The sequence below is a fragment of the Canis lupus genome, chromosome 6 (genome assembly GCF_048164855.1).
Source record: "Canis lupus baileyi chromosome 6, mCanLup2.hap1, whole genome shotgun sequence".
In the NCBI taxonomy this organism is placed as follows: domain Eukaryota; kingdom Metazoa; phylum Chordata; class Mammalia; order Carnivora; family Canidae; genus Canis; species Canis lupus.
Genome location: NC_132843.1, coordinates 56446545 through 56467961, shown reverse-complemented (window position 1 = coordinate 56467961; position 21417 = coordinate 56446545). Strand labels below are relative to the sequence as shown.

Below are 21417 nucleotides of genomic sequence, written 5' to 3'. Positions count from 1 at the left end.
TGCCTGGAACAATCCTTTTCTTTTGCTAAAAACTTTCTTGCCCCACCTCCTTCCTATAAAAACCTTCCATGTTGTACAAGTCCTTGGAGCTCCCCTCTACTTGCTAGATGGATTGTTGCCCAATTCATGAATCATTTAATAAAGCAAAATTTTTTCAAGTTTCTATTTAAATTCCCATTAGTGAACATAGAGTATAATATTAGTTCCAGGTGTAGAATTTAGTAAGTCATCACTTACATATAACACCCAGCGCTCATCACAAGTGCCCTCCTTAATAACCATCCCCCATTCAACCCATATAGATAGACCAACAGATACACATACACACACACACACACACACTCTCTCTCTCTCTCTCTCTCTACACCTTCTTTATCCATTCATAGGTCAATGAACCTTTACATTCTTTCTGTAATTTGGCTATTGTTCATAATGCCATTATAAAGATAAGAGGGCATGTGTCTCTTCAAATCATATTTTTGTATCCCTTGGGTAAATACCTAGTAGTGCAATTGCTGGATCATAGGGTGTTTTTATTTTAACTTTGAGGAACCTGTATACTGTTTCCCACAGTGGCTGTACCAGTTTGCATTACCCACAGTGTAAGAGGGTTTCCCTTTCTCTGCATCCTTACCAACACCTGTTGTTTCCTGTGTATTTTTTAGCCATTCTGACATGTGAGGTGATATGTCGTTGTGGTTTTGATTTCTATTTCCCTGATGATGGGTGATGTTGACCATCTTTTCATGTGCCTGTTGACCATATGGATGTCTTCTTTGGAATAATGTCTATTTATGTTTTCTGCCCATCTCCTAACTAGATTATTTGTTTTTCAGGTGTTTAGTAAATTTTACATATTTTGGATACTAACCCTTTATCAGATATGTCATTTGCAAATATCTTCTCCCATTCCATAGGTTCCCTTTTTGTTTTGTTTTCTTTGCTGTACAGAAGCTTTTTATTTGATGTAGTCCCAATAGTTCATCATCACTTTTGTTTCCCTTGCCTCAGGAGACTATTCTAGTAAGAAGATGCTAAAGCTAATGTCAAAGGCGTTACTGCCTATTTTCTCTTCTAGGATTTTGATGGTTTCCAGTCTCACATTTAGGTCTTTAATCCATTTTGAATTAATTTTTGTGTACAGTGTAAGAAAGTGGTTCAGTTTCATTCTTGTGCAAGTTGCTGTCCAGTTTTCCTAGTACCATTTGTTGAAGAGACAGCCTTTTCCCATTGGATATTCTTCCTGCTTTGTCAAAAATTAGTTGATTATATATTTGTGGGTCCATTTCTGAGCTCTCTATTCTGTTCCAGTGATCTATGTGTCTGTTTTTGTGCCAGTACCATACTGTCTTGATGACTACAGCTTTGTAATATAACTTGAAATCTGAAATTGTGATGCCTTGACCTTTGCTTTTCTTTTTCAAGATTGCTTTGGCTATTTGGGGTCTTTTGTGGTTCTATAGAAGTCTTAGGTTTGTTCTAGTTCTGTGACAAATGCTGGTGGTATTTTGATTTTAATAGGGACTGCATTAAATTTGATCTTCAAATTTACGCTGCTGAACTTTGTTTTTTAACAAGTTATGAGTATCTCCAATATAACTTCTATTTTGGGGTACTTTAAAAAATCATTTTGAATTAACATGATAAGCACATAGAATCTGTAGCAACAGAATGTTCCAAAATTCTAATTTTGCTTTCTGCTGTTTTGGAAGTCCTCCCATATGTTTAAAAACAAAAAAAAAAAAAAAAAAAAAAAAAAAAGAGAGAGAGAGAAAAAGAAAAAGAAGGAAGGAAGGAAGGAAGGAAGGAAGGAAGGAAGGAAGGAAGGAAGGAAGGAAGGAAGGAAGGAAGGAAGGAGAAGGAAGGAAGGAGAAGGGAGGGAGGGAGGGAGGGAGGGAGGGAGGGAGGGAGGGAGGGAGGGGAAATATCAGGTGATAAACATAATTTCTTTTTTAATTGAGATATAATTGACATGCAGTGTTGTGTAATATGCGTATATAATGTGATATGATACATTTTATACTACAATATAATTACCATTCTAGCATTAGCTAACATCTCTATCCTGACACTATAATTATCATTTCTTTTTTTGTGGCAAGAACAAAAGATCTAGTCTCTTAGCAACTTTAAAGTTTATAATATAATATTGTTGATTATAATCAGTACGCTGTGCATTAGATCTCTAGGACTTTTTTACCTACTAGTTGCAAGTCTGTACATAATTGCTTAACTATACCATTTCTGCAAAAAGATACTACTTTGTTTTAAAATTTATCTACTGTCATTCTTCTAAATGTTGGCAATAATAGGTGTTCAGCACTCCATATTTTGATGAAGTACTCATTCAGCGGTATCACTAGATATAGCTTCCAAATCCAGGAAAAATAGATTGAATTTTCTCAAAACTCTAATTTTAGGGGCACCTAGGTGGCTCAATCAGTTAAGTGTCTGACTTCAGCTTAGGACATGATCTTGGGGTCCTGGAATAAAGAAAATGTGGTGTATATTATAATAATTTTATATATATACAATTTATTATATATATATACACATATACACCCACACAATGAATTACTCAGCCATCAAAAAGAATGAAATTTTGCCATCAGTAAAGCTTCCGGTCAGCAGCAGTAGGATGTTAAGTTCTGAGGAAGCCTAAAATTAACCATGGAATTTCACTGCATGAGGGGTAAGCATCCTGAACCTCCATATTGTTCAAAGGATCTGTACCTAGCATATCTTTTGTCCCAAGTTGCACAAGGGTTCTGACGACATTTTTGTCTCCTATTCAACCCTCAGTCAACTGCAGTCAGACTTCTGCCCCACTAGTCCTCTGAAACTGTCCAAGTCTACAGTCTAAGACCATTGTCTTTTATTACCCATCAACTCCCTAGTTAACCTCCCTGTAGTAACTGATGCTATAGTCATTCTCTCCTCCTAGAAACAATTTTATTCCTTGCCTTTCTTGGCCTCATGCTCTTGTGATTTCATCCCTGTATCTGGGCTTATCCTTCTAGATTTACTCAGCTCAATCATCTCCCAGTCTATGAAATGTCTATTTCTCAAGCACTCTACTCTTCATTCAACACTTGGTATCTGGGTGATTTCATCTACTCCTATTCACAATTCACAAGTATTAACCACTTTAAAATTTTTACTTCCAAAGGTTATAATACAAATATCCACCTGCCTACTAACCTGAGAGCTCACAAGAACATTAAATTCAGCCAGCATATATGAAATTCTATTGGCTTTCCTCAAGAGTCTTATAACTTTTCTCCCTGGAATTCTATGTCAATCAAGAGGATCAACAACCACCCAGTCACTTAGAAGTAATCCTAGCCTGGGGCAACCTAGGTGACTCAGTCCCTTAAGCATCCAACTCAATTTTGGCTCAGGTCACAATCTCGGCACAGAATCTGCTTGAGAGGGATGACTGGGTGGCTCAGCGGTTACTGCCTTCCAGCTCAGGGCGTGATGCTGGAGTCCTGGGGATCGAGTCCCACATCGGGCTCCCTGCATGAAGCCTGCTTCTCCCTCTGCCTATGCCTCTGTTTCTCTCTCTCTCTCTCTCTGTCTCTCATAAATAAATAAATATAATCTTAAAAAAAAAAAAGAATCTGCTTGAGATTCTCTCTCCCTTCCCCAACTCACATACATGCTTACACAGTCCCTTTCCTTTAATAAATAAATAAAATCTTAAAAAAAAGAGTCATCTTAGCCTCCTTGTTTTCCCTCAACTTCACATCAAATCAAACACCAAATCTTAATGTCTTTACTCTATTAATGCCTAATTCCTCTGTCCTACAATCCCCACTGCCACTGCCTACCTTTAGGCCATCATAGCCTACTTACTTCCTATCTACTGCCTCCAGTATCAACATCCTTTTCACTCCTGTCAGAGAGAGCTTTCTCTATTACAAATCTAGTCATTCAGAGCTTTTAAAATCCTCCCAAACTGAGGAAAGTCTCTAAATTTCTAAGTATGGTAATGACTAACTATCCAGAGTAATTATCTACCATGTCTACTGACGCTTCAGCAATATTTAATTTTTCTAAATATCTTAAGCATACCACCTTGCATCAGTTCTATAAATTTACTCAACTATTTTCTCCAAATGAAATGGCATTTTCTGCTCTGTCATACTTCAAAAGCCTGACCTGTCTTACCACAGTTATTCATTTACTGGTTGACTGATTCACTTACTTTAGGCTGAAAGGACTCTTTCTAAAGAGAATACAGACTAGATGGAAGAAAACAAGTAGTCAATTAGCATTAATAATAATAACAATAGGTAATATTTACTGAGTATTCGCCAGATAACAAGCACTGTCCTAAAAGAGTTTACATGAATTCTTATCTATTCATCATAACAATTATGATACTGTGATATAATAATACATATATTTTTGGTCTTCATCTTAGTTCCTGAAAATGCTCCACGGGTATAAAAGTGAAAGAAATAAAAAATAAAAAAAAAAAAGTGAAAGAAATATCTTTTGTTATATTTGGGTTTGGTTATATGTAAAGAGCCCAGATGTCCATCAACAGATGAATAGATAAAGAAAATGTTATATATACACAATGGAGTATTACTTAGCCATCAAAAAGAACACAATCTTGTAATTCGCAATGACATGGATAGAACTAGAGGGCATTATGCTAAGCAAAATAAGTCAGAGAAAGGCAAATATATGATTTTACTAATATGTGGAATTTAAGAAACAAAACAGATGAATATAGGGGAAGAAAAGGAAAAATAAAATAAGATGAAAATTGAGAGGGAGGTAAACCATAGGAGACACTGAACTCTAAAAAACAGAGCTGCTGACGGGGAGGTGGGGTTAGGAGGAAGGGATAATTGGGGGATGACATCATTAAGGAGAGCACTTGATATAATGAGCACTGGGTGTTATATGATACTGATGAATCACTAAATTCTACCTCTGAAACTAATAAGCATTTTTTTTAATATTTGGTTTTTGTCCCCAGTTTCTGTAATACCTCCAGAGCAATTAAGATAAAAGGAGCATCTTTTGTCAATCCTAACATGCCTCTTTCAGCTACACTGCAGTTTATGTTACTGAGATGACTTTTGGAAAGCCCCTATAGATTAGAGGGAGGAAAGGACTGAATGTGATCAACAGTGTGATTAGAGGATCGCAACTTTCAGACCCACTCCTCAACCTCCAAGGAGGAGAAAGGGGCTGATCAGTGACTTAATCACTAATGGTCACTGATTTCATCAATTGTGCCTGTGTAATGGAGACTCCATTAAAATCCATTAATAAAGAGATTCAGAAAGCTTCGTGATTGGTGAACACTTCAAGGTGCTAGGAGAGTGGTATGCCTGGAGAGGGCGTGCAAACTCCACAATTGACATCTTTCCCCCATATTTTGTCCTATGCATCTCTTCCATCTGGCTGTTCCTGAGTTATATTCTTTTATAATAAAATAATAATGCAAGTAAATTTTTTCCTTGAGTTCTGTGACCTATTCTGGCAAATTATCAAATTTGAGGAGGACAACTGTGGGAACCTCCAATTTATAGCCACTTAGTCAAAATCAAATGTGTCAAACTGGACTTACAACTGGTGTCTAAAGTTGGAGGTAGGGGAGGAGGGGCAAGATGGCAGAAGAGTAGAGTCCCCAAGTCACCTGTCCCCATCAAATTACGTAGATAACCTTCAAATCATCCTGAAAATCTACAAATTCAGCCTGAGATTTAAAAAGAGAACAGCTGGAATGCTGTTCATGCTTCTATCAAGGTAGGAAGACAGGGGAAAAAGAAATAAAGAAACAAAAGGCATCCAAGAGGGAGGGGCCCAACGAGGAGCCGGGCTGAGGCCGGGGCGAGTGCCCCCAGGACAGGAAACCACCATCACGGAGAAGCAGGAGCTTCACCAATCTTCCCAGGCGGAAAGGGGCTTGCAGGGAGTTAGAGCAGGACCCCAGGAGGGGCGGGGATGCCCTCAGGCTCCCTGGGACATTAACAGACACCTGTCCCGGGGAGAGTGCGCCAAGCACCTTAAAGGGCTGCAGCGCGCACCGCTGGACCCGGGAGCAGCTCGGAGGGGCTCGGGCGGCGGCTCCGCGGAGGGGCTGCTCCGCGGAGGGGCTGCGCGGCCGGGAGCAGCTCGGAGGGGCTCGGGTGGAGGCTCTGCGGAGGGGGTGCTGCCCAGCGGGGAACGTGAATCCAACAGCACAGGCCCGGGAGCACAGGGCGCTGGGGACACAGCCCAGGATCCGACTTCCCCCCGGGACAGGCAGAGACCAGGAGGGCCCAGAACAGCAAGGACGGTCCTGCCCCGAGCTGAGCAGATCAGCAGCCCCACCCCCGTAGCATCCAGGCCCCTGCAGACCATAGTTACTGCAGGAGCTGACTCCAGGGCTCCAGAGCTGGCCTCCGCCACTGTGGTTGTTCCTCCTGGGGCCTCATGGGGTAAACAAACCCCACTGGCCCCTGCACCAGGCAGGGGGCAGAGCAGCTCCCCCAAGTGCTAACACCTGAAAATCAGCACAACAGGCTGATCTCCCCCAGAAGACCAGCTAGACGGACAAGATCCAGGGGAAGTGAAGGGACTTAAAGTATACAGAATTGAAAGATACTCCCCCGTCGTGTGTTTTTTTTGTTGTTTGTTCTTTTTTTTTTTGCTTTTTGATTTCTGTTTTCTTCCCCCACCCTCTTCTTTTTCCTTTCTTTTTATTTCTTTTTCTTCTTTTTTTTTTCTTTTTTCTTCCTTCTTTCTTCTTTTTCTCTTTTCTTTCCTTCTTTCTCTCCTCTCTTTTTCTCCTTTTCCCAATACAACTTGTTTTTGGCCACTCTGCACTGAGCAAAATGACTAGAAGGAAAACCTCACCTCAAAAGAAAGAATCAGAAACAGTCCCCTCTCCCACAGAGTTACAAAATTTGGATTACAATTCAATGTCAGAAAGCCAATTCAGAAAAAAAAAAAAAAAAAAAAAAACACCAAAGGAAAAAAAAGCCAATTCAGAAGCACTATTATACAGCTACTGGTGGCTCTAGAAAAAAGCATAAAGGACTCAAGAGACTTCATGACTGCAGAATTTAGAGCTAATCAGGCAGAAATTAAAAATCAATTGAATGAGATGCAATCCAACTAGAAGTCCTAACAACGAGGGTTAACAAGGTGGAAGAACGAGTGACATAGAAGACAGGTTGATGGGAAAGAGGGAAACTGAGGAAAAAAGAGACAAACAATTAAAAGACCATGAGGATAGATTAAGGGAAATAAATGACAGCCTGAAGAAGAAAAACCTACGTTTAATTGGGGTTCCTGAGGGCACCAAAAGGGCCAGAGGGCCAGAATATGTATTTGAACAAATCATAGCTGAAAACTTTCCTAATCTGGGAAGGGAAACAGGCATTCAGATCCAGGAAATAGAGAGATCCCCCCCTAAAATCAATAAAAACCATTCAACACCTCGACATTTCATAGTTATGCTTGCAAATTCCAAAGATAAAGAGAAGATCCTTAAAGCAGCAAGAGACAAGAAATCCCTGACTTTTATGGGGAGGAGTATTAGGGTAACAGCAGACCTCTCCACAGAGACCTGGCAGGCCAGAAAGGGCTGGCAGGATATATTCAGGGTCCTAAATGAGAAAAACATGCAACCAAGAATACTTTATCCAGCAAGGCTCTCGTTCAGAATGGAAGGAGAGATAAAGAGCTTCCAAGACAGGCAGGAGCTGAAAGAATATGTGACCTCCAAACCAGCTCTGCAAGAAATTTTAAGGGGGCCTCTTAAAATTCCCCTTTAAGAAGAAGTCCAGTGGAACAATCCACAAAAACAAGGACTGAATAGATATCATGATGACCCTAAACTCATATCTTTCGATAGTAACTCTGAACGTGAACGGGCTTAATGACCACATCAAAAGGCGCAGGGTGTCGGACTGGATAAAAAAGCAGGACCCTAAAAAAAAAAATAATAAAAAATAAAATAAAAAATAATAATAAAAATAAAAATAAAAAAAATAAAAAAAAAAAAAGCAGGACCCACCTATTTGCTGGCTACAAGAGACTCATTTTAGACAGAAGGACACCTACAGCCTGAAAATAAAAGGCTGGAGAACCATTTACCATTCAAATGGTCCTCAAAAGAAAGCAGGGGTAGCCATCCTTATATCAGATAAACTAAAATTTACCCCAAAGACTGTAGTGAGAGTTGAAGAGGGACACTATATCATACTTAAAGGATCTATCCAACAAGAGGACTTAACAGTCCTCAATATATATGCCCCGAATGTGGGAGCTGCCAAATATATCAATTAATAACCAAAGTTAAGACATACTTAGATAATAATACACTTATACTTGGTGACTTCAATCTAGTGCTTTCTACACTCGATAGGTCTTCTAAACACAACATCTCCAAAGAAACGAGAGCTTTAAGTGATACACTGGACCAGATGGATTTCACAGATATCTACAGAACTTTACATCCAAACTCAACTGAATACACATTCTTCTCAAGTGCACATGGAACTTTCTCCAGAATAGACCACATACTGGGTCACAAATCGGGTCTGAACCAATAGCAAAAGATTGGGATCGTCCCCTGCATATTCTCAGACCATAATACCTTGAAATTAGAACTAAATCACAACAAGAAGTTTGGAAGGACTTCAAACACGTAGAGGTTAAGGACTATCCTGCTAAAAGATGAAAGGGTCAACCAGGAAATTAAGGAAGAATTAAAAAGATTCATGGAAACTAATGAGAATGAAGATACAACCGTTCAAAACCTTTGGGATTCAGCAAAAGCAGTCCTGAGGGGGAAATACATCACAATACAAGCACCCATCCAAAAACTGGAAAGAACTCAAATACAAAAGCTAACCTTACACCTAAAGGAGCTAGAGAAAAAACAGCAAATAGATCCTACACCCAGCAGAAGAAGAGAGTTAATAAAGATTCGAGCAGAACTCAACGAAATCGAGACCAGAAAAACTGTGGAACAGATCAACAAAACCAGGAGTTGGATCTTTGAAAGAATTAATAAGATAGATAAACCATTAGCCAGCCTTATTAAAAAGAATAGAGAGAAGACTCAAATTAATAAAATCATGAATGAGAAAGGAGAGATCACTACCAACACCAAGGAAATACATACGATTTTAAAAACATATTATGAACAGCTATACGCCAATAAATTAGGCAATCTAGAAGAAATGGACGCATTCCTGGAAAGCCACAAACTACCAAAACAGGAACAGGAAGAAATAGAAAACCTGAACAGGCCAATAACCAGGGAGGAAATTGAAGCAGTCATCAAAAACCTCCCAAGACACAAAAGTCCAGGGCCAGATGGCTCCCCAGGGGAATTCTATCAAACGCTTAAAGAAGAAACCATACCTATTCTACTAAAGCTGTTTGGAAAGATAGAAAGAGATGGAGTACTTCCAAACTTGTTCTATGAGGCCAGCATCACCTTAATTCCAAAACCAGACAAAGACCCCACCAAAAAGGAGAATTATAGACCAATATCCCTGATGAACATGGATGCAAAAATTCTCAACAAGATACTAGCCAATAGGATCCAACAATACATTAAGAAAATTATTCACCATGACCAAGTAGGATTTATTCCCGAGACACAAGGCTGGTTCAACACTCGTAAAACAATCAGTGTGATTCATCATATCAGCAAGAGAAAAACCAAGAACCATATGATCCTCATTAGATGCAGAGAAAGCGTTTGACAAAATACAGCATCCATTCCTGATCAAAACTCTTCAGAGTGTAGGGATAGAGGGAACATTCCTCAACATCTTAAAAGCCATCTACGAAGAGCCCACAGCAAATATCATTCTCAATGGGGAAGCACTGGGAGCCTTTCCCCTAAGATCGGGAACAAGACAGGGATGTCCACTCTCACCACTGCTATTCAACATAGTACTGGAAGTCCTAGCCTCAGCAATCAGACAACAAAAAGACATGAAAGGCATTCAAATTGGCAAAGAAGAAGTCAAACTCTCCCTCTTCACCGATGACATGATACTCTACATAGAAAACCCAAAAGCCTTCACCCCAAGATTGCTAGAACTCATACAGCAATTTGTCAGTGTGGCAGGATACAAAATCAATGCCCAGAAGTCAGTGGCATTTCTATACACTAACAATGAGACTGAAGAAAGAGAAATGAAGGAGTCAATCCCATTTAAAATTGCACCCAAAAGCATAAGATACCTAGGAATAAACCTAACCAAAGATGTAAAGGATCTATACCCTAAAAACTATAGAACACTTCTGAAAGAAATTGAGGAAGACACAAAAAGATGGAAAAATATTCCATGCTCATGGATTGGCAGAATTAATATTGTGAAAATGTCAATGTTACCCAGGGCAATTTACACGTGTAATGCAATCCCTATCAAAATACCATGGACTTTCTTCAGAGAGTTAGAACAAATTATTTTAAGATTTGTGTGGAATCAGAAAAGATCCCGAATACCCAGGGGAATTTTAAAAAAGAAAACCATACCTGGGGGCATCACAATGCCAAATTTCAGGTTGTACTACAAAGCTGTGGTCATCAAGACAGTGTGGTACTGGCACAAAAACAGACACATAGATCAATGGAACAGAATAGAGAATCCAGAAGTGGACCCTCAACTTTAAGGTCAACTAATATTCAATAAAGGAGGAAAGACTATCCACTGGAAGAAAGTCTCTTCAATAAATGGTGCTGGGAAAATTGGACATCCACATGCAGAAGAATGAAACTAGACCACTCTCCTTCACCATACACAAAGATAAACTCAAATGGATGAAAGATCTAAATGTGAGACAAGATTCCATCAAAATCCTAGAGGAGAACACAGGCAACACCCTTTTTGAACTCAGCCACAGTGACTTCTTGCAAGATACATCCACGAAGGCAAAAGAAACAAAAGCAAAAATGAACTATTGGGACTTCATCAAGATAAGAAGCTTTTGCACAGCAAAGGATACAGTCAACAAAACTCAAAGACAACCTACAGAATGGGAGAAGATATTTGCAAATGACATATCAGATAAAGGGCTAGTTTCCAAGATCTATAAAGAACTTATTAAACTCAACACCAAAGAAACAAACAATCCAATCATGAAATGGGCAAAAGACATGAACAGAAGTCTCACAGAGGAAGACATAGACATGGCCAACATGCACATGAGAAAATGCTCTGCATCACTTGCCATCAGGGAAATACAAATCAAAACCACAATGAGATACCATCTCACACCAGTGAGAATGGGGAAAATTAACAAGGCAGGAAACCACAAATGTTGGAGAGCATGCAGAGAAAAGGGAACCTCTTACACTGTTGGTGGGAATGTGAACTGGTGCAGCCACTCTGGAAAACTGTGTGGAGGTTACTCAAAGAGTTAAAAATAGACCTGCCCTACGACCCAGCAATTGCACTGCTGGGGATTTACCCCAAAGATACAAATGCAATGAAACGCCGGGACACCTGCACCCCGATGTTTCTAGCAGCAATGGCCACGACAGCCAAACTGTGGAAGGAGCCTCGGTGTCCAACGAAAGATGAATGGATAAAGAAGATGTGGTTTATGTATACAATGGAATATTACTCAGCTATTAGAAATGACAAATACCCACCATTTGCTTCAACGTGGATGGAACTGGAGGGTATTATGCTGAGTGAAGTAAGTCAGTCGGAGAAGGACAAACATTATATGTTCTCATTCATTTGGGGAATATAAATAATAGTGAAAGGGAATATAAGGGAAGGGAGAAGAAATGTGTGGGAAATATCAGAAAGGGAGACAGAACGTAAAGACTGCTAACTCTGGGAAACGAACTAGGGGTGGTAAAGGGGAGGAGGGCGGGGGGTGGGAGTGAATGGGTGACGGGCACTGGGTGTTATTCTGTATGTTAGTAAATTGAACACCAATAAAAAATAAATTAAAAAAAAAAAAAAAAGACTCCTAACTCTGGGAAACGAACTAGGGGTGGTGGAAGGGGAGGAGGGCGGGGGGTGGGGGTGAATGGGTGACGGGCACTGAGGGGGGCATTTGACGGGATGAGCACTGGGTGTTATTCTGTATGTTTGCAAATTGAACACCAATACAAAATAAATTTATTATTAAAAAAAATAAAAAATAAAGTTGGAGGTAGGGGGGCTCAGTCTTACAGGACTGAACCCTTACCCTGTGGGGTCTGTGCTAACTCCAGGTAGTGCCATAACTAAATTTTAGGACATCTAGTTAGTATCCACCAAGTTGAACAATTGATTGATATGGGAAAACACCCACCCATCTGCTGTTAGAAGCAAAGTGGTGTGAATCATAGTAAAGGAAACAAAGTTTTCTTTTAACAGTTCTATGAGGTAGTATAATAAAACTTCACACTTCAGAGATATAGAGTATCTTGCCTAAGGTTAAACATCTAGGAAACGGTAAATTGAGATACAGCCCCAGGAAGACTAAACTCAATCCAATGTGTGATTAGCGAACATGACTTCTGCACTTTGCATATACTTCTACAGCTGCATGTATTTCCCAGTGGCATAATATTTTTACCACTACATTCTAACTCCTTAAAGACAGAGAACATATATTACTCATTCATGTAGCCCCAACTCCTAGGGTAATGCATATCACATTGTAGCACTAAGTAAATGTTTAATAAACTAAGCACTGAAAATCATTTCTAAAATGGGTAATGGCATCTCAGAAAAACTATAAAATAAACTATACTGGCCTTTGATCCTCTCTCCTCAATTTACTAACACTTCACATCAAGCAGGAATGCCCTCTAGATTTCTTAATCTTCCTCTAATAAAGTCTAGCCAAAGGAAAGAGTCTTATTAAACTCATCAATAATGAGGACAATAAGACTGGTAAAAGTTATTAAGGTCTATTTCCTGGGGATACTGGCATTTTAACAACTAACAAAGCTTTAAACCAGTGGAATCAGTATCAAATAATAAAATACTAGATGTTCATTACTACTAGAAAGGTTTTTCGGCATACATCTTTTGGGCAAGCAGTTTCAAATGATTCCATATAAGTAGTGTGCTCTTCCCAGATCAGCATTACACATCACGGCATTTCAGCCGCTAAGAGCCTGTTTGGAGGGGTAAAATGCACTGCTAATGTTTCAAATATTATGAGTCCCTAGATCTTATTTCTAAGTTCTTCACATATAACGCTAATGTATCTAATGATGTCAACAGTCATAGATGATGCAAATAAAGAAGACAAGTTGAAGTGAAATATAACAAAATGACCAGGATTCATACAGAAAAATTTTCACAGAAAAAAAAAATCCCAATTTTAGTGTTATGCCCTAGCATATTTCACAAGGATAAGTTTTAGGGCCAACTTCTTAGGTTTAATTCCTGATCTACCCACTAATAACCTTCCTGTGCCTATGCTTATCTGAAAATTGAGGATAATAATGGCACCTACACATCAATGCTGTACTGAAATTAAATATACTAATCCTTTGAAAATGCTTAGAACAGTGTACAGCATGTAATAATATAGTTGCTATCATCACTATCACTTATAATAGTCACAGAAGTTGCTGTTATTTCCAACAAGAATGGAGAGATCTCCTTGAATAAATGGAGAACTGAGTAGACATGACAGAAAAACCCTTTCAGAGTACTCAACATAACTGACATTTACAGAGTATTCCACTCAACAACTGCAGAATATACATTCCTTACAAGCACTCTTGGAACATTTACCAAGATGGACCATTTACTAAGACACAAAGTAATTTAAACAACTTAAAAGGACTGAAATGACACAGACTATATTCTCTGATCAAAATGAAACAAAATTAGAAGTCAGTAGCTGGAAAAATTACAAATATTTGGAAATTTAAACAATATACTTCTAAACAACTCATACATCATAAAAGAAAAATATAGGATGTAGAAAATATTTCAAATCAAATGAACACACAAAACATCAAGTCTTACAGGTACAGCTAAATCAGTTGTTACAGGAAAAGTTATAACCTTAAAAATGAAAAGGCATCAGAAAAAAAAAATTTTAATCAGTGATCTAATCTTCACATGAAGAAACCAGAAAAAGAAAAACAAGTTAAATCCAAAGCAGGAGGGGTGGGGGGGGGAAAGAAATAAAGAAAACAAAAGGAGTAAGCAGAAAACAGAAAAACAATAGGGAAAACAACTGAAATTTGATTTTTTAACAGAATATCAATAAAATTAACAAACCTTCAGCTAGGCTAATTTAAAAAGGAAAGAGAATATATAAATTACCAATATCAAAAATAAAAGCAGATAAATTGCCAATATCAAAAACAAAAGCAAATGAATCCTAAAGACATTAAAAAGAAAAAGACAATGTTTTAAGCAATAAATATCCTTGATTAAACTGAAAACTTCTTGAAAGATACAAATCACCAACAATGACTCAAGAAGAAATAAAAATAATAAGCAGGATAACACAGTATCTACTAAAGAAATTAAGTTGATAACTAAAAGCCTTCCCACAAACTAAACTATAGGCCTATATGGTTCCACTGGCGAATTCCACCCAACATTTAAGGAAAAAATAGTAATGATCTTAAATTCTTCAAGCAAATAGAAGATATAAATTCCAACTAATTTTGTGAGAATGTTACACTAATACTAAAATCTGACAAAGACATTATAAGAGAACTATAGACCAATATTCCTCATGAAAATAGACATAAAAATCATTAACAAAATATCACTAATTCAAATCTAGTTTATATATAAAAAGAATATTATCATAACATATATAAAAAGAATACCATCATGGTATTAGGATAAATGGGGCTTGTCCTAAAGAAGGCAAAGTTCATGGGGGAAAAAACACTCAGTGAGGCAAGAAAAGGAAATAAAAGCATTCAGACTGGAAAGAAAGATATAAACTGTTTTTATACATTAATTACATTACTGTACATGAAAAACAGGGACTTATAAAAACTAATAAGCGAACTTTTAGCAAGGTTGAAGGAAACAAGGTCAATATACAAAAAGCACAATGTTCTTTTCTAGCAATGAACAATCAAAAATTTAAATTTTACAAAACATATCTTTCAGTCACATAAAAATATTAAATACTTAGAGATGAGTGTAACAAAATATAAATAAAGCCCATATACTAAAATGACCTAACACAGCTGAGAGGATTAAAGAAAAGCTATATACCTTGTGATATGCCATGTCCACTGATTGTAAGACTTGATTTTTTTTTTTTTAAGTTTTTATTTTTAATCACCCGGTGCTCATTATGACAACTATACTCCTTAATCCCCAACACCTACCCCATCCCCTCACCTATCTCCCTTCTGGAAACCATCAGTTTTCCCTCTAAAGTTAAGAGTCTGTTTCTTGGCTTGTCTCTTTTTCCTCTTTGTTCATTTGTTTCTTAAATTCCACATATGAGTGAAATCATATGGTATTTGTCTTTGACTTATTTCACTTAGCATTACACTCTCTGGCTTCATCCATGTTGCTGCAAAAGGCAATCTTTCATTCTATTTTATGGCTTAATAATATTCCACTGTATATATACCACCTCTTCTTCATCCATTCCTTAACTGATGGACACTTGGGCTGCTTCCATATCTTGACTATTGGAAATCATGCTGCTAAAAACATAGAGGTGCATGTATCCTCTTGAATTAGTGTTTTTGTATGCATTGGGTAAATACACAGTAGTGTGATTCCTGGATCATAGGGATCTATTTTTAACTTTCTGAAGAACCTCAATACTGTTTTCCACAGTGGCTGCACCAGTTTGAATTCCCACTAACAGTGTAACAGAGTTCCTTCTCCACATCCTTGTCAACACCTGCTATTTCCTGTGTTGTTAATTTTAGCCATTCGGACAGGTGTGAGTTGATACCTCATTGAAGTATGGATTTGCATTTCACTGATTCTAAGTAATGATGAGCATCATTTATGTGTTATGTTAACCATCTGCATGTCTTCTTTGGAAAAATGTTCGTATCTCCTGTACATTTTTTAATTGGATTTTTTTTTTTTGGGTGAGTTATAGCAGTTCTTCATGTATTTTGAATACTAACCTTTTATCAGATATGTCTTTGCAAATATTTTCTTTCATTTCATAGGTTGCCTTTTAGTTTCACTGATGGTTTCTTTTGCTGTGCAGAAGCTTTTATTTTGATGCAGTCCCAATAGTTTATTTTTGCTTTTGCTTCCCTTGCCTCTTTTTTTGCTTTAGCTCTTTGGGGTCTTTTGTGGTTCTATACAAATTTTAGGATTGTTTGTTCTAGTTCTGTGAAAAAATGCTGGTGGTATTTTGATAAGGATTGCTTTAAATATGTAGATTGCTTTGGGTAGTACAGACATTTTAATATTTGTTCTTCCAATCCATGAGCATGGAATATCTTTCCTTTTCTTTGTGTCATCTTTAACTTCTTTCATCAGTGGTTTACAGTTTGCAGGTACACGTCTTTCACCTCTTTGGTTAGATTTACTACAAGACAAATTATTATTTTTGGTGCAATGGGATTGTTTTCTTAATTTTTCTTTCTGCTGCTTCATTATGGTGTATAGAAATGCAAGGGATTTCTGTACATTGATTTTGTACCTGTGACTTTACCAAATCTATTTATCAGTTTTACCAGTGTTTTGGTGGAGTCTCTCATGTTTTCTATACAGAATATCATGTCATCCACAAATAGTGAGAATTTTACTTCTTCCTTACCGATTTAAATGCCTTTGATTTCTTTTTGTTGTCTGATTGCTGTGTCTAGGACCTCCAATACTATGTTGAATAAAAGCAATGAGAGTGGACATCCTTGTCTTGTTCCTGACCTCAGGGGAAAGGCTCTCAGTTTTTCCCCATTAAAGGATGACAAGAGCTGTGGGTTTTGTACATATGGGAAAGGCGCGATAATGTTAAGATAGCAAGTTTCCAAAGTGATATACAGATATAAGGCAATCCCAATCAAAATCAGAGTATTTTTCTACAAATTGACAAATTACTGCTAAGATTGAGATGCAAATACAAAAAAAGTGAAACAGACAAAACAACTTTGAAAAATATTAGAAATCTTACATCAGACTTTAAAATTATCTAAAAAGCTATAGTGGTCAAGACTGTTTGGCATTGGTATAAAAACAAACCTAACAAACAACGGAATAGGATATAGAGTCCAGGAAACAGACTTACAAATCAATGGTCAAATTATTTTGGACAAAGGTTAACAGCTAATTCAGTAGATAAATGGCAGTCTTTTCACCAAATGATGACAGAACAACTTGGATATCCATGTGAAAAAGATGTCAGAAGAGGATCTCAAGCTTTATTTCATGCCATACATAAAAATTAACTCAAATGAGTCATAGGCTTAAACTCTAAAACTCTAGAAGAAACCGTAAGAGAGCATCCTCACAACCTTAAGGCAAGATTTCCTCAACGTGACACAAAAAGCACAAAGACATATAGCCATCAAAACTAAAAAATTCAGCTCTTCAAAAGGCATTGTTAAGAAAAAAAGAGACAAGCCATTGTTGGGGGATGGAATATTTGGAATAAGTGTATCTGACAAAAGACATATTCAGAATATATAAAGAATTCTTGTAACTCAATAAAACAAAATATGAGCAAAAAATTGATTTTATAATGAAGATATATAAATGAACAATAAGCTAAAGAAGCTCAAAACCATTATATGAAATGCAAATTAATACTGCAATGAGTTGCATCTACATATCCACAAGAATAGCTAAAATTTAAAAGAATGATAATACTAAGTGTGGCAAGGTTGAGGAGAAATTGGAACACACATACATTGCCAGAGGGAAATTAAAATGATCAAGCACTTTAGAAAACAGTTTAGTTGTTTCTTATGAAGCATACACTTACCATATGACACAACAATTACACTTCTAGTTATCTATCCATGATAAATAAAAACCTATGTCCACACGGAGATACATACATAGCAGCTTTAACTATACTAGCCAAAAACTGGAAACAATTCAAATCCCCAAGGGATAAATGGGTAACCAACTTGTGGTATATCCTTATAAAGGTCTATTGTATCACAATAAAAAGGAATAAATTACTGACACACACAACATGGATGAATCTCAAAAACACTGTTATATGAAAACTCTTACACAAGAGCACATACTGTACAATTTCAGTTAGATGAAACTCTAGAAAAGACTATCCTAATCTATAAGGACAGATTACTGCTTATCTGAGGCAGAGCCTGGGGAGGAAATCTAATATATAGGGCAGCCCCGGTGGCTCAGCGTTTAGCACCGCCTTCAGCCCAGGGCTTGATCCTGGAGACCTGGGATCGAGTCTCATGTCAGGCTCCCTGCATGGAGCCTGCTTCTCCCTCTACTTGTGTCTCTGCCCCCCTCTCTCTCTCTCAATACCTCTCTCTGTGTGTCTCTAAGAAATAAAATCTTTTCTAAAAAATCTTATATATTCTTGAAATGTATATGAATATATAAATCTTAGCACTCTTATTTATCTAGTCACATATATGTGTGTGTATACATACATATTTACATGTACATGTATATATACACATACACACACATACACACACACAAGAAAAAGCTTATTTTTTATCAGGCCTCAAGGAGGAAGAATTCTTATCACGATTTATTAATAGTCACTGGGAAGAATGATGACCACTTTCTATATAGATCCTTTATTTACTCTTACATAGATGAATAATCCTTTGGCTCAAAATGACAAGGGAATTCTTTGATAGAACAATTAAGCTACCAAAAAAGCAAAGAAAAGAAGGGAGGGAGGGAGGAAAATATTCCATAATAAAATATGAAAAGATACTCAGGAGGCAAATATTTTGAATACTGTTCATATAATCTTCAGTAGAATATGCTACAAAAAAATAGTAATAAAAGTTGTGTCAAACCACCACTCTGAATTTTCTGAAGACAAAAAACACAATAATTGCAAAGTATGTAGTACATGAAGCCTAACTGAGCCACAAGTTTTTTTTAATATGAAAGTGGGTAAGTGGCTTCTTTATTTTTTTCACTGCCCTGACACTTGCTTTCACCACATCACATTTCAAATATTATAGTCTATGAACCAGCAAGCATTATTAAATTTGGGAAATGGCAGGACTAAATAGTATATAAAGGATATCCATTATTCAACTAGAAATTTTATCTTCTTTTCACAAAACTGATACTATTAGGATTCTAATTATTTTTCACTGTTATAGTCTTCCCTCACTACAAAACAAAAATTATGTATTTTACCTACTAAAATTGTCTAATTTAGGGATGTCACAGAAACCCTACTTTTGTTAATTTAGTACTAAAAATAATTTTATAATCTTACTGAGTCACACAATACATTCATATATTTTGGTAGAAATAACTATGACAATCCCAGGTATTACTTGGAAATTGTTTTATTATAACTTTATAAAGATATGCTATTTCTGTACCCTGTCTTTTTGGTTTTAAATAACTGTATATAAGAGGATGTTGTTTTATATATAAAATCAATATTTGTATTAAGTATATGGATAGTTCACAGGGACACAGTACAAATTTCTACTGAGAAAAGTACATAATTATTACACAAGCTGGGATTTTTTATTTCCATAACCTAGTGTAGATTTTTCAAATTTTCTATTGGTTGACTGTATCACTTGATTATTTAAGGAATTTTATCACTCTTTATCACTACTTAAGAAATTATCTTGGTATTAAAAAAGGAATAGGAAAAAATATATATATATGGGTTATTATATGCAAAGAACAAAAGGTCCTACCTGTTTCAATCTCATGAAGAAAGTCTCTGTGAAAGTCTTTCTACTGAAATACCAAAATCGCTCATTTGCAGGATACACACGTACTACTGTTTCCAGGAGAAAGCGCACAGGCTCCACCACCTCTGTGACTACCATATCCACTGCCACAGTCATGTATACTCGTTTATCTGCAGTAGAAATTTTCCATATGTTATGCTGGCTTTATTAATATCTGATTATTCAGGAAAGCAAAGATTTCCCACTTATGAAAAAATTAAGGTTCTTTTCAATCAACTTACCTTCTATGTTTAATTTTAAATGTTGTATGGTCACTTTGATTAAATAGGTAACCACATTTTTCAAGTATGTTTCTCAATACTCATGACTATTTAAATCAATTGTCAAAATCTCCTCTGACAGGGACACCTGGATGGCTCAATGGTTGGGCTCTGCTTTCAGCTCAGGTCATGATCCTGGAGTTCAGGGATCCGGAGGGAAGCCTGCTTCTCCCTCTCCCTTTGCCTATGTCTCTTCCTCTCTATCTCTCATGAATGAATAAATAAAATCTAAAAAAAAAAAAAAAAAAACCTCCTGACTACCTTACTTTTTCCTTCCCCAAATCAGGTCCTTAATATAAAAAGTAAGGCAAAATGTCCAGAATGTCTTTTATACTACCCTTTCAAATTTCCCAGAAAACCTCTAGAAATTCACAAACATTTGCCCTTTCATCTTATAAAAAAAGATATAAGAAAGTATTCACTTTAATGAGTTGCATGGAAAAGGACTGTCAAATTAGAAAAGATGTTCAACCTTTACTATGTTAAGTTTGTACAGGAAAATGTTACTTAAATGAATATTTCAATGTTGTCTGATTTAAAAGAAGACCCTGGAGATCTGTCAGTATCCTCATTGTCCTCTCATTGTATGTTGAGGAAAATCACTAAGGCTCTGATAAAATAGTTCAGTACAGTTACATATCTTTATCAGAGTCCTGGCAAGTAGTTTTAGACAATAGTATAGTTTTATGAGGCAAAATTTCAGTTATTATTTAAAATGTTTAGTTGGCCACAGCCTTCCTTCCAGAATCTTCTAGGCTAGTGTCTTTTCACTATGATAGGTTGAAATTTGGGTTTTATTTTATTTATCCTGCTTAGGATTCATCAGGGTTTTCATTTTCTTTTCTCTTTTTTTTTTTTTTTAGGTAGCTCCATGCCCAACATTGGCCTTAAACATTCAACCCTGAGAATAAGAGTCTCATGCTCTACCAACTGAGCCAGCTGAGCACCCCTCACTGGACGTTTCAATCTGTGGTTTGGTTAATCCATATTGTCATTTCTTTGTTATTTTTGAAGTACTTTTTAAATGTATTTTGTCTAGCATTTTTAGTTCTTAAAGTTCAAATGATCAAGCTGATCACTAGAAGAAACCTTCAACAGTGTTTTTAAAAAACATTATACAACATTCTATTAATATCAATTTCAACAAAAAAATTATCACTTTTTTTTTTTTTAGATTTTATTTATTTATTCATGGGAGACACAGAGAGAGAGAGAGGCAGAGACATAGGAAGAGGGAGAAGCAGGCTCCATGCAGAGAGCCCAACATGGGACTCGATCCCGGGTCTCCAGGATCACGCCCTGGGCTGAAGGCGGCAC

The 21417-nt window shown here is 36.9% G+C and overlaps 1 protein-coding gene across 6 annotated transcripts in view; it reads right to left on the bottom strand.

Moving 5' to 3' along the window:
- RABGAP1L (RAB GTPase activating protein 1 like) overlaps positions 1 to 21417 on the bottom strand; it is a 728064-nt gene that overhangs the window by 586157 nt on the left and 120490 nt on the right. For all 6 annotated transcript variants that reach the window (XM_072830698.1, XM_072830693.1, XM_072830694.1 and 3 more), the window contains one exon: positions 19784 to 19950. In XM_072830698.1, coding sequence (XP_072686799.1) covers positions 19784 to 19950 — 167 coding nt within the window. The remainder of the gene's footprint in view (positions 1 to 19783; positions 19951 to 21417) is intronic.